General features: G+C 39.2%; 1 protein-coding gene across 1 annotated transcript in view; it reads right to left on the bottom strand.

Annotated features, from left to right (window-relative positions):
• loxl2b (lysyl oxidase-like 2b) overlaps positions 1 to 19,723 on the bottom strand; it is a 47,022-nt gene that overhangs the window by 23,597 nt on the left and 3,702 nt on the right. The window contains exon 4 of the mRNA XM_025897129.1: positions 2,283 to 2,494. Within this exon, the coding sequence (XP_025752914.1) occupies positions 2,283 to 2,494 (212 nt within the window). The remainder of the gene's footprint in view (positions 1 to 2,282; positions 2,495 to 19,723) is intronic.

Here is a 19,723-nt window from a genome sequence, read left to right as displayed (position 1 = left end):
TGTTCTGAACTCATTATTGAACTACAGTTCACATGTGTGAATTTTAACATTGATGATGAGTTTGGAGCAGAGCAGAGAGTTCCCAGAAGCAGCTGTCCACATTTTAGCCTTTGCTGTTAAGGATGGGTTAGGGTTGTTTAGTGGGTTGTTGGACTGACCACTGGCATAATTTGGATGATGGAAGTGCACAAGCAGTTGACATCCAGCTACTGGTTGTGTTTGTAGCCTTTCAAGGTTTCCAAAAGCCAGCCAGTCACACAGTAGTATAGGCTGACTACTACATAGGCTGACTGTAGGGGGTGGTGGGTGGATTGAGGAAGGTTAGAGAGAGGAGAACGGATATAATGCAGAACTGACCACCACAGTAAATCCTTTGTGCCGGTGGCAATAAGACTGTATAACTCTTCCTCACTCTGTAGGTGATTTTCCTGAGACTATTACCTATGTTGTTCTGTTCCTTTTCAGACCGTGCAATATTATCCAACAGTACCCTATTGAATATTATATATTTGTTTCATCCCCCCATCATACGCTGCTACTCCCTTTATTCTATTGCACAATACTATGTCACTTTCTAGAATCGCCTGCACTGATAGTTAAGTTATTTATTCTCCAGGATACAGTCATTTATATTACTTCATTAGAGTTATTTGATACCATGTCTTGCACTATCCTACTACTGTACATTACTGTATACTACTATTCTTATTGTATATATTGTATATCATCTTATTTATCTGTTCCTCTGTCTCTCCTGCTGCTTTGAGCGTGTACAGGACAAAAGAATTTCCCTCGAGATAAATAAAGTTATTCTTATTCTTATTCTTATATATGAACTGAATAGCCAGATAACTGGCAAGTTTTCTTTATCTCTATTTCATGCAAATGAGAACTCAGGAAAATAATATATATGATTTTCATTATGGCTCACAGTATCTGAGAAATTATTAGTTTGATCAATATTACTAAAAAGTATGGGCCAGATTATTACTATGTGCCACGGCTGATAATAAACCAGCTGACTTGCATCTGTGCTCTTTGTATTTGGAATATATGTAGTTGAAACGAAGCGCTGAATGAACTGCAAATCATTTCCTGGGTTTGTCTTTTGGCATTTTGCTTTCTTTCTTGATAATTCCCGGAGAATTTTAGAGATGCACAATAAAGCTGCAAGGAGCAGAGGTAGTGATGGTAGATGAGTTAAAATACCTGGGGTCAACCATCCAAAGCAACCAGCAGTGTACAAGAGAGGTGAAGAAGACATTGCAGGCAGGGTGGAGTGGGTGGAGATGGGTGTCAGGGTTGATTTGTGACAGAAGGACAGCAGCAAGACAGGAGTTCGAGCTGGAGATGTCAAAGGTGAGGATGCTAAGATTTTCTTTGAGAGCACCAGGATGGACAGGAATAGAAATCAGCACATCAGAGGGATAGTTCAGGTCAAAAAGTTTGGAGACAAAGTTAATGAGGAAAGGCAGAGATGGTACATTAGCAGAGGAGGTATATTTAATGTATTGGACCAAGGATGTTGAATATGGAGATGTCAGGCAGGAGAAAAAAGGGAGTCAACACAGAAAATCCATGGATGTAGTGAGGGATGACATACAGAAGCTGGTGTGACAGAGCAGGATGCTAAGGATAGAGTGACATGAAGGCAGATGGTCTGTTGTGGTGACCCGTAAGAGGAGCAGCAGAAAGATAAAGATACACAATGCACAAAGAGTTCAGTAGGAACCTGAAATTTATCAAGCCTCCACAGAACTCTAACCCAGTCAGTGTACTGAGCTGCCAGAGTAATGAAGTGATTGAGGTTTGTCACTCATGTTGGATTTGGTCAAACACTGTAATGATGATGTATTCGTTTGAATTTTTTCAGCCCCCCTTCCACGTTGCTGTACTCTACAGTTTGAGATTTAGATGAATTTTGCAGCAGTGATCTGCACGTGCTGGTTGAGAAATCTACCAAATCTATATATATTTAATTATATATATTTTTCATCCATGTGAGGCACCGAGGGGAGTTTGCTAAACATGTAATTACCAATTTGTGGCACAGAAAAAAGAGGAAAAAAATCAGGATTTGCCATCTGTCATCCAGTCTCCTGCAGATGCATATTTTTTTTCTGTACCCAACAAAACACCCACTGAGTCATAGCATTGAAACAGTGGCCACATTATTCTGACATACCTTTTAATATCCTGAATTTCTATATAAGTGCCCTTTACTCATTTAAAGCCTAAACTCTGCTCTGCTCTTTGAACCACCCAGGACCACACATACTCACTTGTAGACTCTGGGATTGTACTTCCTCTCCCCGGGGAAGCCAAACATGCCACAGATCACTCTGCTGTTAAACTGGGTCCAGTCTTTGTTACAGATCTGCTTCCATTTGCCACCATCTTTGACCTCCACGTAGCCTTCCATCACAGGGATCCGCTTACGGTAGGATGACAGAATGGCTCGAATCTGCACATCCTCTACATGAATGTCAAGATTCTGTAGACAATATATTGAGAAAAAACATATAAAAAGCAAGCCAACAAAAAATAAATAAATAAAAGCACAAAAAAAGCAAAAACAATCTTTTTTTTTAAACAACAACTTGCACTTTTCTTTATGCTAAAGTTTGGGCCTTGTGGGCATGTAATATATGTTGTTAATTTTTGAAGTGGAAAGACGCAACAGCCACAGTAAACACACATTCGAAAGCTTTTTCCCAAATGTATTGTAACTTTTCTGTCATGAAATTATCAGCACTCCCAGCAAAAGCTTGCATTACTGACTAAACCACCATGCATAGACCCACAGAGACACATCTCTGTCCAAAAACTAACTTCCAGATCTCAGCAATATATAATGATAGCCTATACACTGTGTAAGCTAATTCGTTAATTTAGCTTCCTGTTAGTAGGGGGGTTTGCAACCAAATAGAATTTGCTATGTAATCAAATCACATGGTAACGATTTCCCGTGAGAGTGCAGTCTCTCTTTCAGAATGAAAATGAAGACGCTGCAGTGAGCATACAGCCTGCTGAATACAAATAAAGTTAACCACAGGTTGATAGGTTAGCTAAAGCTCACTGCTAACTGATGCTCCGTTAGCCTGTCTTTACATAGCTCAGTTAACCGCCAGCAATGTAAAGCTGGGTCTTTATTTTGCCATCAAAGCCATAATGTTATACATTCACAATGAATAGTCAGAAACCTGAATCATACTGGAAGAAGACCTTTTCTAGATATCAGCAACCAGAATCAGTGGCCTATATATGCAACACAGTCAATTCAATTTATTTAGAAAGCACCAAATCACCACAACATTTGCCTCGAGGTTCATTTTGTTGTAAGTTAAAGACCCTTAGAATAATAGAGAGAAAACCCCAACAATCAGACAACAATCTCTCAGCAAGCACTTGGTGACAGTGGGAAGGAAAAACTCCTTTTTAACAGGAAGAAGCAGAAGTCTAGCAAAACCAGGCCCAAGAAGAGGCAGCCATCTGCCGTGACCAGTTGAGGATAGTTCAAACACTAGTTCATAAACAATACTTGTGAACGATTACAGTTATTTGCAGATTACAGTATCACAGGCAACTGAGGAACTGAGATACCAAACAGATTTCAGATACCAACTTCTGCTCTTATTTTTCACAGTTCCTTAAATGCTAGTTCTTAATAATTTTGGTCAATGGAAATTACCCTGTCTAGTGGACACCAAGGTTTGAGACTGGAAAGTGACACAAACGCAGCCTATGGGTTCACAAGCTAGTTTACTTCTAGTACTGGTCCCAAGCCCCCCAAAATGAGAGGCCTATACCACGAAGGGCTTCCATTGTAAAATCTGTGACAAATATGCTTCATCCATGCTCCACATGATCCATCTGCTGTGCCAACTTGACAGGAAATGAGGGAGAAACCAGATGTATCATATAGAGGACCACAAGGTTGGTGAGTGTTACTACAAGGTTAGAATAGTCAGAAAAATATAATTGCACTGAAAAATACTTTTTCTTCTTGCCAAAAAAGACTTAAATAGTGTAACCCAAGCTATACACCACATCTGTCTTGAAATAGCTATTCCTGTGTTACATTACACATAATCAAAGACTCTTACCCCCTGTACAGCTGCTCAGCAGTGCTCTGTCTGCACTGGTTGTAAATCTTCCCCAGACTGCACAAACATTTTTACAGTGAATTATCTTATTAAGCCTAAACACCGTGGCCGGCTGCCTTCTTACAGGTTTTTCTGGCTTTAGAAGCCAAAGGCATCACAGAGTTTCCATGGCAAAATATGCAACATGTTTTAGTCTGTCCCAGTTAAATGCACAAACACCGTACTGTACACATGCAGTAGGAAGCAATTAACAAACTGCTACTTTTTTCCAGATGCCTCATGTCTACATGATCATCAGCCACAGGCCCTAGCAGTTTAGTTCAGGACTCGGGCAGTACCACACTAGCTTAGACAAAACATCACATGTCGTTTAATGTAGGTTTTCTTGAGTATTTTATTTAAGGAGGCTTTTTCTGTCATGCATAAATAGAGGGCAGCATAGTCATGCACATGCAACTGTTGATATGAGATCGTTTTAAAGGCTATGACCCAGTCCAAAAGCAGTGCTGCTTTAGAGGAACGTAGTTTCTGAGACTGAAGAAGTCTTGTCATGTGCATGAGAAAAAGCAAGCTTCTTGTTTTCATTTCGTGAAAAGTACTTGAATTGCAGAGTAATGTCAAATGGGTGCATCATGACAAATTCAAATTAAATGTGTGCTTTAACTTTGGGTTTGGATCGTGCCACGCTTGGATCACGTGCACGAATGTATCTATGACCATAGGAAAGAATGTATGCTTGAATGTGTGTACGTATGTTGGGGGATATGTATGTATCTTTAATATTTGGATATATGCTTGTTATCCAAAATTGTGAATCTTTTTTTGGGGGGGGACTGTATGTTTTAAAAAGTAGCTCCATCTCTGCAGCTACTGGGCTTTTTAGAAGCTTTCAGTTTTCATTTTACAGCTTACTTTTACCTTCACTGTCATTATTTCTGTTCCCTACAGGGAAAGGCTGCTGTTTCCATCAAAAAAAGCTCTTATTACTGTACTCTACTTGCTTTTCACCAAATGGCCAACAGGCAGAGTTAGCAATTAGCTGGCAAACATAGTGTTTCTAAGGAGATATTTTTATCAGGAAAATAGAGTGAATATTGGTCCCTCAAACTACCAAATCAGAGGTGTACACTCTGACTATACTCTGGTACACAACTAGGTTGTGTCTTGGGAGATGGTTGAAAAATCTCACAGAGAATAAGGATGTAGTCAGTATGTAGGATAAAGTACCAAACCTCTCATAGATTTGTGGCACTATCTGTAGGGCTAATGTTAATGTTCCCAAACATAGCTTTGCACACACAGATCTTTATTTCATTTTTTACTTCAAATATTCCACACTATAGCTTTTGTTTATGAGACTGGAACCCTCCCTTATATCTTATCTCAACAGTCCATTTTTCTACATTTGCCTTTATTCTTCTGACTATAACAAAACGTTCTATCATGGAAATAAATAAGTTGTTCATTTTAGATGAGGATTTCAATTTATTACCTTAGGGATGACCATATAAAATTATAATCTTCACTATTCTATTTCAGCAGCAAAATATTTATGTCTGATACCTTTTTCCTATTCCACATCTCCACCAGTGGCCAAAATTGAAGTAGATTTATCTATCATGTCAAAGTCAGTCAACATAGAAACATTAGTTCCCCACATTTATTGATTTCAAAGGCAGAACTTCCTCCCAGGCAACAGCTGTGCCTTGATAAAACAGTGCCAAGTCTAGAGAGGTGACTTAAGGATAAACAGGGAACAAAAACTCCTTCTCTTGTTGTTTAACAACCTTTAAACTTTATAGTTCAAACTAATACATGAGTAAAATAAACAGGAAATAGATGATGCCATGGATGTGTCTGCTAATGCAATGCTAGATAACCAATTACACCCAAAGACACAGTATCACAAAAATGTATTTTGAAATATCTTTGTTTTTGTCCCTGATGAGACATATCAGAACATATTTATGAGGTTCCATTTCCACTGACTGATCATGGGATAATATTTAGCTGTGACAAAACTCTGACAAACAGATCCCTCACACCAACTGCTGATCTCTCTGAGATGCATTTTTGTCTGGATCCTTTGTTTATGATTGCTGGTCACTGCAGCATTTCTGGTGTTTAAACACAAGTGTTGACTTTTGCTTCTCTTGTGCGTTAACAAGCAAATACGTAGCTTATGAATGACTGAATGCGTACAGCCTACATTTTTTGCTTTTAAAACAAAAACAAACTATTCTGCACAGTAAAGATTTTAATCTGCAAAAGTGAATGTTGCCAGCATGATGATTATACAAAACAAATACAAAACAAAAAACCTTGTGATTTGGTTCTATAAAAATAAATAAATCTGAATTAAACTGTATTAAGTTAATACATTTATTTTAGCATGATTGAAGCTAAAAGCATGAAAGAGAAAGTCAAATGTCAGTATACACATTATTTCCGATTGGGATAATACCATCCTGGACAGTTATGCTGACAGAAACAAGCAACATTCATAGAAGGTGAAGATGTGGAAATTATTTTGGTTCAAATGGAACACCATACTGTTTACCTTTGCGACTGCACCTGAAGAAACTTCCAAAGTTTCCATGACCAATTCAATTGCTTTTGTAACTTCAACAGATCTGTGAAGAATGATTGATTTGTATGCATTCAAGGGTCCCCTGATCGTCTAAGCAGAATGCACACAGTGCCCTGAAACCCCACAGGCAGTGAAAGACTGTCAAAAATCATCTCTTCTTTTTTCTTTAGAGATTAAATAAACATCTTACTCTCCCATAAACCAAACCAACATTCTTGTGCTACGTGACAGTTCAGGCTAAAGGGAGGGAGTTCAGTCTGGCTGGAAGGGGAGCATGTTGCTTAACTCAATAGACTCCTCTTATACATGGCCAAGAATAACCTCGACATCAAATAATGATAAAGGAGGGTTTCCTCAATTAGTACTTGCCTCCAAGGAAGGGCAGATGCCGCCAGAGTGAAAGCTACAAATCACTGGTCTTCCTATACTCCATTTACTCCTAAAGATAACCACATTAATCACTCCGGTCCGAGGCACTGATGTCTCAGCTTCAGAGGACATAAAACTGCATAAAGACTGAAATCATGAAACAAGATAATGACTGGAAATGTGGTGATGGTGACCTTGTCTGGGTGTAGTGGATACACAGTACATGACTGGTTTGTGGTTATGCAAAAAAACAAATTGGGATTCATATGAGCGAGTAAATAGAGGCTAAACTAAACTTTTAGCCAGACAAGACACAGAGGCACTGACAAAGATCACTATGAACACAAGACGAGATTTTTAACATGTGTGTCTTGTTTTGTTCCTCTCAGGGGAGAAAGACCTTTCATGACTTTTTGCTTGTGCAAGAGAAAAAGCACACAGATGGAACTGTCATTAGTTGGATAAGCTGTACAGGAAACATGATTCACAGAGGCTACTTTGAGGTTTTCCACTGCATTTTTTTGTATTTATTACTATAACATTTCTTCAGTAAAAATGCTAATAATGCTGCTATACTCTGGGCTTGTAATCTGTAAGAAGGAAGTCCTTTTTCTTACCATTTGCTATTCCCCTAGCAGCTTTCATGTGACATAGCAAAGGAATGAGACAGGCAACAAGGGTTTGGTGGAAATTTTGAGTCTTATAATAAAGCACTGGCAACACATTAAAGAGATTCTATCAGATTATCAGAAACAAACACGTTGAAATTTTACATTTTGAATCAGTTGAGTTGGTGAATGCAAATTTATTCTTAAATCCTTTTTTAGCTCTGAGCTTTGCCACATTTTCTACCGTCTTCAGCTACTCATTAGCTTTGTGTGCCATTTGGTGTTGGGCACATTTGTTGGAAATGTTTGGAAATGTCTCAAGTAATTCTCATCAGAGTTACAATTACCCCTCACATTAAACTCTGTAAAATACATTGCCTAATGCCTAATATTACGCTAGTGCAGGGGTCAGCAACTTAGCAATTTATCCTCAGCAGCAGAGGTGACTCTTGGTCTTCCTTTCCTAGGGCGGTCCTCATGTGAGCCAGTTTTGTTGTAGCACTTGATGGTTTTTGCGACTGCACTTGGGGACACAGCGAGCTAGCTAGCTCCTAACTTCAAATTTCATGGAACCTCGTAAGTTTCCATGGTTTCTGGATTTCTGGATGCTACCAGTGAATTTGACACCTGAGAGAACAACTTAACCGGGGCGATCGTGGCTCAAGAGTTGGGAGTTCGTCTTGTAATCGGAAGGTTGCCGGTTCGAGCCCTGGCCTGGATAGTCTTGGTCGTTGTGTCCTTGGACACAACGACCAAGACACTTCACCCATTGCCTCCTGGTGGTGGTCAGAGGGCCCGGTGGCGCCAGTGTCTGGCAGCCTTCCCTCCGTCAGTGCGCCCCAGGGAGGCTGTGGCTACAACGTAGCTTGCCATCACCAAGCATACATTCTTACCATCTGAATTGCTTTTAACTCTCAAGGACACCTTAGTGCGTGTTTGTACTGGAGTATTTAGTAAATAAGCAGATTTTCTGTTTTCCTTAGAAATATATGGTAGGTCACAGATCACAGTTAGGTCCTAAATAAAGTTACATCCATCTAATGTGCATTAGACTAATCTAGAAGCACAGCCATGACTGGTAAGAGTATACACCAACATGTTTTTCCCTCTGAAAATTATGGGAACCAAATGAAAATATTTTGCACTGATGATATTGCACACAAATGAGTCAGCTTTCAGACATAGACTAAAACAGGCTGCCTTGAATTATGGGTACTGAAGTGGTTCATTGCCAGTCTGTCTAGGGATGACAGCTGGAGAGAAAGACATGAATCAAATCAGATGAGCCTCCACGACTTCCTGTTACAGGTTTAATTAAAACAAATTAACCAACTGAAGAAACACTGTCAACCTTTTATAATCCTCCAGGTCACCCGTCACCTGTTTAGGGATAGGGTTAGCTTTACTTCTACCCCTTTAAGTGGAATTTTCCCTCATATGGCATCCCCAAATGGAGAACTGTAAGCCTAAATGTATTTGACACTATTGATTTAAAAGTTAAGCCTTCTATGCGTGTCTAACGACTAACCCTGACAACCCTAGATGGCTCACTGGCAACCACCTAGAGGATTGTCAGTTTTGGGGTTTTTTTAATATTACAAATGCTGTGTTTTGGATAAGTATTAGGCTATAATTCTCACATATGACATCTGAAAGGTAAGAGGGAGATCATCTATCAACTGTTAAAATAACAAATAGCCTATCAAACTGAATAAATTCTTTCCAATCTCCCTCCTCCCAGTAGCATAACATTTCAAAATTGAGAATTTGTGACCTTGCTCCAGTTTTTTTGCAAACAGTTTCCGAAATGGAAACCTTGGAGTGCAGGCTCCATATAGCTACACATTTTGGTTTATTCTGCTAGAGGGAGGACATTGTCAGACACCTCATCAGTTCCAACAAATCGACTATACATGCCAGGTACGGAACAGTCACTTCTTGTCATTATTGTGAGGTATAAAGACTTGAGCCGCTTTAACAAGGACAAAATTGTACCGGCCGGATAACTGGACTGAAACACATTCAAAAGGGTAAAATGGCTTTGTGAGATATTTCTGGTAAGCATTAGTGAGTATAGACGAGGTGAAAACTAGAAGAAGTGTGCTTGTGAATGTGCATACCATACCTAACATGCTTGTGGTCTTTCAACCAACAGGGTTTAGTCGTGGTTTGGCTCATAAGAAATATAACCACCAATTATTTAGTTACATTATTTTACACAGAGTCATGTGTGAGTACAAAATACAACACAATTTTTGTTACTACATAGTTTCACTTCAGCCCAAAGTGAAATAAAGATTGTTTTTGAAAGCAACAATAAGATGCATAGAGAGTAGAAACATATGGCTCCAATAAAGGTCTTTAGCAACTCTGCTTACAGAAATCACTTCACTTCCACCATGAAATACCGAGGCTCTGGGTTCATTGGCAGGGTAGGATTTAGTTGTAACGTCACTTTCTGAGAGTTGTAGAGAACAACCTTTCATTTTAGGCATTCCTTTGTATTCAGAATATTTTTTTACAAGTCATTATCTGGGTGAAGACATGGAAACATGTTTAATTGATTGCCAGCTTTTGTTCAAAATCAGAATTCCACCAGCTGGAATGTAAATAGGAACATTAGAAGTTGGTGTTTTACAGAATCCAGAGAATGTTGCATTGCAGTGTGCAATTCCTCCATTAAAAGAGAACCTTTGTAACCAAACTGGAAACAGATGTTTCACAGTCATGACAACTGAGCTACACTGGGGCGTAAATTACAAAGACAATGATTGAATGGAAATTAAGCCCTTTTATATGGCTCTAAAATGAAGTGACACTAAAATGTGGAAAATGAAGGCACGTTTGGGAATGATTGCTGGGTACAAGGAGTTGGCTCGGAGGAATCTATTGTCTCATCTTGTGTGAAAGTTCTCAGCACTGGTTTCTGTTTACAGGAAAGCAGATGGTGAAAAATATTTGAGGCTGACAATCCTAATAGAAACTGCCATTTAGACCAATTCGCCAACACCTCTTTGGTCTTGTATCTGTACTGCCATCTTAAATTTGTGTTTTTTGATCATTTCCCTGTTTGTGCAAGTGCAGCAGATTAAATGAACCCAGCCCAAAAACCACCATTTACACACACAGCTACCACTGAAACAAAGAAAGCACAACCTGCTAAAAATAGCCTACCCACTGTGGAACTTCAAGAGCAAGCATATAGTAGGAGTTATCCATTTTAATCTAATTCCTCTCAAATGCTAGCATATCTAAACCACACTGTTCTTTTAGTTAAATAGCATTTCTAATTCTTTGGCTACTAGAATTAGCCAAAAGACAGGCATTTAGCTAAATGACCAGTTTTGTTTTTTTGTTTTGTAGCTCAATGTTAAATTTCTTTTTCTTTCATAAATGTAAGATTATTTCTTAAAAGTGCCCTGGCAAGTAGCCTTTTTAGACCAGAACATAGCTTAGCATATGAAAGAAAGAGATCCATAGCCTCGGTCGGATGGAGGGATAAGTTATCAACTAATGCTAGCAAACCAGGTTAGCAAGCTTCATCCATACATCTGTATGTGCGTCATGGACAGACACCTCCCAGTTTATGCTTCTAATATACAAACAAAAATCAAGGCAACTACACTAATAATATTACATCTCAAATACAGCTCAGAGGACAAGTTTATTTAGAATTCTATTTAAAATTTTGGCCATACTACGTTTCAAATGAGGGATTATTCATTGTTTGCTCATTGGCATTTGTGGAAGTTATGACTTTTATGACTTTTTGAAATCAAGATGGTGATGTTAGAAACATTAATCTTGAGGCTTCAAAACAGGACTTCAGAAACCAGTGGATGGCGTCTTGATAGGTACTTCCATCTTTATACTGTTTTTGCTTCAAGCGACCAATAGAAATGAAGAATCACAGGGAGTAGGCACATACTGTACGTGTAAAGACCATGAGCTATGACCAGGACATTACAGACTGAGTGCAGTAAAAATGGCTCCAAACACAAATTTGGGGCCATTTTTACTGAATGCAGCAGTCAGTGCAGTACATACTTCTTTCTAAGTGACGGGTCCATCAGGCAATTATATCATACAGCCTCATATGTCAGCAGCAAATTATTTGTTGTTGTTGTTGTTGTCTTTTGAGAAATTTGGTGCTTTAGAGTATGCAGATTCACTTGGTTTTGGACCCAATCTCAATAAGCCACTAGAGGAACTGCAGTTTTTGGCACTTCCACACTGAGTCCCCGGTGGTTGCCGCGTGGCACAGAGACAGAACAGAGATTTTGGTTCATCACCTAAACATTTGTGCTCTTTTGTGTGCACAGAATACTTCCTGCAAAAAGAGAGTTATTCCTTCTTAATGTTGCAAGGAGCTTCCTCATACAGGATGGTCTGATTTTTAGGTTTTATCATAAGGTGAAGTGACTGTTGTTGTGAGCTGAGGCTATATGGCTATATCCATACTCAGGATGACAAGATGCAACAATATTGTTGGGACTCATATAAATGAGCTTGGAACTGCTACGTACATAATGAGGAAATTATGTAAATATGTAAGGTTTTGAAAGTTCTTGATGAAGACAAATAAATAGAATTAATGTCACTGCAACATAATTTCACATTTCTGTGAAAGATTTTGGAAAACTTTGAGACAATATTTCCAGATGTAGAAGGTCACTTCGTAAGTAGTTTCATAATTTTCTGGTTTTTTGTGTTGTGTCAAGAACACACAAACATAAAAAAAAAAAAACCCCTGTAAACTCATCCAGTTCATTACCCTGCTATAAAATAGATGCAGAGGACTGCCAATCTAAGTGCTTTCTATCCAACAATCACACTCCAAGTAAAGCATTAAAGCAATTTGGGATTCAGTATCTAGCCCAAGTATATTTTGGCACGCAGACTGAAGCAGCCAGGGTTCGAACCACCAACCCTCCAATTAGTAGATGGCATGCTCCACAGCCACTCTCAACATAGAGACAATAAAGCCACTGCAATGCTCAAGTAACACAGCTGGAAACTGATAAGAATATGTGTATATCTAAATATCTAACAGAGTCTGCCTTCTAGTCCGACAGCAAATGTATTTTCCTGATGTGACACATTTTGCACATTATGATAGAGAGGAAGAAAAAGAGCAGTGTTAAAACAGGCAGACTAAATCTGCAGCGCATTAAATGTGAGAAATCTGTTCTGCATATGACGAGGAAAACTTTAAAACAGAGAGCAATCAAACACATGCCTTCCATTGCCATCAACAAGTGCCTAAATTAGCTTTGTACTGTCTGAACACACAAAAAGACATAGATGTCCTTACACGTGAAATCACTTGGGGTTTTTTTGTGAAAGCAAACTCCCCTGCACGTGAGAGGCCCTGTTTACACCGGTCTCGGAGAGAGCGGCTAATTTATAACTCTGAAGAGGCTAAACATCCTCCTGAGATGCTCTGTGAGAATGTGATGCCTCAGGGCAAAAACCTTTACGTCACTGCAGAAACATCTACCAGCTGTGTGAGCAAAATAATGAAACGGTTCAAATAATTTTGAGGCTGTGACACAAAGGGCAGCCACGAATTAATCCATAGCACAAACATGCCGAAGGGGTAACAAGGAAGCAATTTATGGCGCTGAACCACGACATGGATGGAGGTTTACAGGGAAGGAAAGTGGGAGATTTGACCTCAAGGGCTCAGAGGAGGAAAAAATGACTAAACAGAGGAAAATGGGAGCTCAGAACTCTGCTTGTGGTGATTTCATGGGTCCTTGTAATCTTCTTAGTAGAAAGACAGCAGCAGAGAAAGAGAGTGAGAGGGCTAAAACTGGTGTAAAAGAAAAAATAGAAATACAGAAAAGGGCTTTGGTTGTATTAATCTCCAAATTCTGAATTCATCCCTGCTTGTTCTAGCATGATAGCCAGAGAAGATATGTCAGAACGACAGAGACTATCTGAGCAAGGCAGCATTTGCCTTAGAGGCATCTTATCATCAAAATCTGTTTCCACAGTCTTCACAGAAAGCTCCACTATATATGAACTGTACTCAGAATTCACCATTAATGCCTCACTGTCAAAAGGTGTTTGCAAGATTACAGATTATATAAAGTTATATCCACATAGCTAACTCTTAAATGTTTGGTGCTTGTGGGTAAAAAACCCCTGAAAAGTGGAGAAAGTCACAATACACAGTGGTGTGGTGATCAGCACTGTTGTGCACACAGCATGAAAGTCCTGGGTTTGACTCTAGTACCTTCTAGATTTGAAGGTCCAGAAAGTCCTGGGCTCTCTCTGGGTACTCTTTCCTCCCGCAGTCCTCCCAAAGACATGCAGTTAGTGGGGTTAAGTAAACTGGTGATTCTAGATGGTCCATATCTGTAAATGTGAGTGCGAATGCTTGTCAATCGACTGCAGACTGCAATAGACTAGCTGCTCCATAAAAGGCAGATGGGATTGGCTCCAACCCCGGGACAACCTTGAATTCAATAAGCAGAAGGGAATCTTTCACTTATTGGATTTAGATGTATGGATTCTATTTTATTTATTGACATCTCAAGTCAGGAATCATAGGTCGGAAAATTAAAAAAAAATCATTTTTAACCTTTTCTATGTAACCTATAGTAATGATATTAAACTTCTATAAAAAGGGGTATAGTAAAGGTCTATTTATGTCCCTACATGGACAGAACTAAATATGTCCCCTAGAACTAACTATACTTGTATCTGCACAAGAAGTCCACTTAGTTGTCCATCCATCAGTTCTCTTCTACTTATCTTTATCAGCGTCACGGGGGAGGGGCTTATAGTCCCAGGTATCATAAGACGTGAGGAGAGGTACAGCATGGACAGTTTAGAATCCAACACAGAGATACAGACAACCATTCACACTCACATTCACACCTATGGTTAATTTAGAGTCACCAGTTAACCTACAACTGCTACCTGAATTTCTTTGGACTTTGGCAGTAAGCCAGAGTACCAGGAGAGAACTCACACAAACATGGGAATAACATTTAAACTCATATAGAAAGGCCCCAACTTTCTTGCTGTGAGACAACAGTGCTAAACACCACGCACTTTGCTGCCCTTAGTTATCTGTGAAGAAATTACATTTCAGTGCACCAAGTCTACGCCACACAAGACGCAGGCATCTACACACACTCTGATGATGAACGTCACATAAATTTCAACCATTTTCCTTATAGAATTATGAATCAGGGAAACTTTAATCTATTCCAAAGGTCTACAGTCCAAAGAAGGGAGAAATTAGGGTTAGAAGATATCCTCAGAGGCAAAATATACAGTCCTGTGAAAAACCTTGTGAAACCTTGAAGAAACACCTTCAGCAGCAATAACTGGAAGTAATCATTCTCTCTACGATCTTATCAATCTCTCACGTCATTGTGGAGGAATTTTGGCCCACTCTATTTCACAACATTGTTCCTGTTTATTGAGGTTTGTGGGCATTCATTTATGCACAAGTCCCACAACACCATTTCCATCAGGTTGAAATGTAGCCATTGGGCCAATGTAGCACCTTGATTCTTTGCTTTTTCAACCACTTTGTAATAGATTTGCTTGTGTGTTTGGGATCATTTTTCCTGTTGTATGAATCAGTCTTGGGCAGCTTTAGCTGTTACATAGAGGACCTTGTATTTGCCTCTTAAATATTTTGATATACAGAGGAGTTCATGGTCGACTCTATGACTGCCAGGTGATCAGTGAATGCAGCTGTAGAAGAAGCCACCACCATGCTTGACAGCTGGCATGAAGTATTTGTGTTGATATGTTATGTTTCCCCACACGTACTGCTATGCATTGTGGTCAAACTTCCAACTTTGCTCTTCAGCAACTTTGCTCTCGAAGTCTTCTTGTTTGCTCAGAGTACTTGTTCAGTGTTTTTTTTCTAGTCATACTTACATTACCTTCAACATTTAACATGCTGACTGGGGACTGTAGAGTCTGAGATGTAGCTCTAGAGTTGTTTGCAATTTGTCTCATCATTGTACACGCTGACCTTGGGGTGACTTTGCTGGGACACCCACTTCTGGGAAGATTATGGCATGCTACACACCAGAAAACTGCTAAAACTGCTTCTTTTATAGAGGTGCTCACACTTGTTAATGATCAATTCATCAAATGTATTTGATTAGCAGGACCTGGCTGTTACTTACAATATTAATCCCTGTGGAAGCAGTAAAGGTGTGCTTGGTTTTTCACAGGACGGCAGAGATTCCTCTGAAAACGTTTTCAGATGACGGTAGTATGAAACAAAAATGCATCAAGCACCAGCCATTGCTTACAAACCTTGATGCTGATATGAAAAAATAAACGAAGATTTTATATGGATTTTTAATTTTATAATTGATTTAATATTTTAATGAGAAGTGGTGCTCATTTGTGTGTTCTGTCATAAAGTTCCCTTCAAAATAATCATTATAATTTGTTGTCTGTCCTGTTTCAATAGCTAGCAATGATTTGCTAGCACATTTATACCATAATTGACTAACATGACAACCGTGAATCCTATTTCTGAGTGCCTCCTGCCCCTTTGTGCAGCAGATCACTTGACACTTCTCCATAAAATCAAAAAACTTGAAAAGAATATTCCTGTTTCAGTGGCTGATCTTCTCATTTTTTACCTGCTGTTTTCGATCCCTCTCTGAATGCTGACATGAAAAAAATAGGCTGACAAATCTGACTGCATCACTGTTATTCTAACTTGAATAAATGAAGCAGCCCTCAATGGTCAACGCCAAGAATCACATTTCATAAACCCTGGAACTCACTGATGTTGAAACTGGTTTTAAATGGAATGAAATGCATTCGCAGGTCAGGCCTCAAAAAGCCTCTGCAGTCACATCTGCATAAACTGAAGTGCAGCAGGCTTCCTCAAAGCCAGAGAGGAATACATAAACACGAGACAGATGCCACTGTAAATATTTCTGGAGATGCAGACTGAGCACAGGCTGTGCCTCTGTGTTGTTTACTGTCCAGCTGTCTGAAACACAATGCTAAATATATGTTTGCTGTAATCCATCTATACCTCAGAGAACAAATTTGTGGAATGAGATGCGTATTTTCCGCTAGTCTTAAAAAAGTCACAATGAAAACAACACTTTTTTTTATGAGAAGATAAAAAAGAAAGAAAAAAAAACAGACGCACACGCAACAATCTGCGCAGGGATTGCAAAGTTCACCAAAATGTGCATGCAAGGATTCACATTTCACCTCCACGTTAGCTTAATGGCACGTGGTAACTTTTACAGAAAGGCAGGCAGAGTCTATGGCCCTCCCACAGCTCCATTAAATAAAAAATAAACAAACAAAAATTAAGTAAAATTAAATTAAATGTAAATAAAGTTTCCTTTAGTTTTAAATAACACAAAATGGACCAGATTAAAATGTCCCGCCCTGTCACCCTTATATCGATTGAGGATGTTTCAGTTTAAACTGGTTTTAAACACTTTATATTCTGTTTAATCTACAATAAAGTATCATATTCTATAAAATTATGGGTTTCTAGTGGCTGAGGACCACACCAGCTTTTAATCTGCTCCAGAAGTCCTATATCTTTATTTAAAATGGTTAATAAGCATATTTTTAAGCCTGTATTAGCTAAACAGCTCCTTAAACTTTGTACATTGGTCAACCGTATTGATTAACTAAGACGTTAATCTGAAAGTGTTAGTGGAGCCTGTACTTAGTCAAATTATCTGTTTTATTTAAAAAAAGACATGGCAGGGTTCCATCATTAAAGCTTTCATTGCTAGCATGCTAAACAAGTTATTAAAAGTTATTAAAAGCAAGAGGAAGTACTCTTATAGTGTTAAATGAGACAGCTTGTTTACTTTCTAAATAAAGCTAGCTCTGTTTTCATACTAGGTGCAGCTCATAACTGATATCAGTAGAGTAAAAGTGGGGCCAGCAGCAGCTTGTCTAGCACGCTAGTCTCCCATCAAAGATCAGAGGTTTATCTACAATGTGCATCCCCAAAAGACCGATTGCTCTGCTTGACAAGCTTCAGACATTGTTAATGGGAAATGGACACACCCATGACAGTGTCTACCCCATATGGATTTCATGATAAAGCTAAATTAATTCTGCTTCCAGAGACAATAGGCAACTGCAGCCACAAGATAGCAGTGATGTAAAGGATGGATGCAAGCAGGAAAGCTTTATGAGAGAGCTCTGTTTGAGATAAAACAAGAAAGAACGCTTTACTTTAGTATGTTTTAATTGATATCTATTTTTAGATTTCACTAGACAAGTACTGCTTGCTTTGCTTGCCCTGACGGAATGCCACTGACTTAGCTTGCTATCTTGGTATACACGGCTAGAGACATTGCAATAAACTTACTATCACTTGAAAAGGCAGCTGTGCTCCTACATCCACCCCACATCACAAATATCCCCAGCGACATGCCGTCATAGCTGCCATTCAACACCAGAATGCCCCTACACTGGTGAGTCACCAGATAATAAAGCCGGTCCCTGGCTGTGTGGCAGAGTGGGGCTCCCAGCTGGCTGTGTTTTACAAGCTGAGGCCCATGTTAGTGAGTGGAAAAGCTGAGTCTGATTTTTTTTTTTTAATGTGACTTGAGACGTCTAGAGCTCTACAGCTGGGCTCTCTGAACAATCAAAACCTTGACATTTAGTCTTGTAAACTTAAGGCAGTCATTTAGATGGATCTGCTCCTGTAATGCAACTTTACAAATTAAAGTGTTTTTACAGTGAGCACTGTCACATATGTGATTAAAAAAGCATTTTCTGCCTCTAGAGGGAGCTATGTAAAGTCTGATAAAAGTTCTCAAGCAATTGCACTTAAGTCAGAATCTGATGGAGCAGAATCTGAAAAAACATGAAGTTATTTGAGGTCTGAAAAAAATTTGTTGTGGAGTTGGGATCAAGTAAGCTTAGCAGATCTCTGAAGCCTGACGAAAAGTGAATATTCTTCTGCTAAAGCTTTGTTGCTTTTTTTTTCAGTGGTCGTTCACAGTATTGAAAGCTCGTTCCACAAATACCACTAGATAAAAGAGACTTTTTGGCCCATATTAACATGATACTATCACACAGTTGCAGATTTAACGGCAACACATCTGTGAATCTTGAGTTCTACCAAATCCCAAAGCTGCTCTACTGGATTGATATTTGGTGTCTGTGGCCATTTGAGAAAAGTGAACCCATTGTCATTTTCAAGAAGCATGCTTGAGAGGATTTGAGCTTCACGACATGGTGCATTATCATGGTGGAAGTAGCCTTCAGGAGAGGGTACACTGTAGTCATAAAGGAATGGACGTGGTCACCAACAATACTCAGGTAGGCTGTGGTGTTTAAATGATGCTTTGTTGGTACTAAGGAGTCCAAAGTGTGCCAAGAAAATATCACCATCACAGCAGCCTGAACCACTGACACAAGGCAGGATGGATCCATGCCTTCATATTGTTTATGACAGATTCTGACCCTACCATCTGAGTTTCACAGCAAAAATCTAAATATTAGCCTCAGTTTCCTGTTCTTAGCTGTTATGAGCAGCAGCCAGTGTGATTTTCTGTTGCTATAGCACATGTGCATTCAGGGATGCTCTTCTGCATACCACGGTTGTAATGACTAGTTATTGGAGTCACTGTTGACTTCTTATCAGTTTGAAGCAGTCAGGCCATTATCGTCTAACCTGACATTAACAAGGCATTTTCACTGCCATTCACTGGATATTTTCTCCAGATATTTTGGGACTCTCTGGTTGTGTGGAGAAATCCTAGTAGATCAGCAGCTTCTGGAATACAAAGTCCATTAAAATCACCTTTTTCCTTACTTTTCTGCTCAGTTTGAACTTCAGAAGTTTGCCCTGACTATATCTACATGCCTAAATACATTGAGTTGCTGCCATGTGATTGGCCTATTAGATATCAGCATTAACAACGACTTAACAGGTGTATCTAATAATGTAATAATGGGGCTGGTGAGTGTAATTTGCCAAAAAACATTGCCACACCTCTGTTTGACACAACAACAGTCATAGTAACTTTAACAAGAAGGAGGGAGCACATACGACAAGCTCA

Source organism: Oreochromis niloticus, linkage group LG12, assembly GCF_001858045.2.
Source record: "Oreochromis niloticus isolate F11D_XX linkage group LG12, O_niloticus_UMD_NMBU, whole genome shotgun sequence".
Lineage (NCBI taxonomy): Eukaryota > Metazoa > Chordata > Actinopteri > Cichliformes > Cichlidae > Oreochromis > Oreochromis niloticus.
Note: the sequence above shows the minus strand (reverse complement) of the source record. Positions and strands in the feature narration are given on the sequence as shown.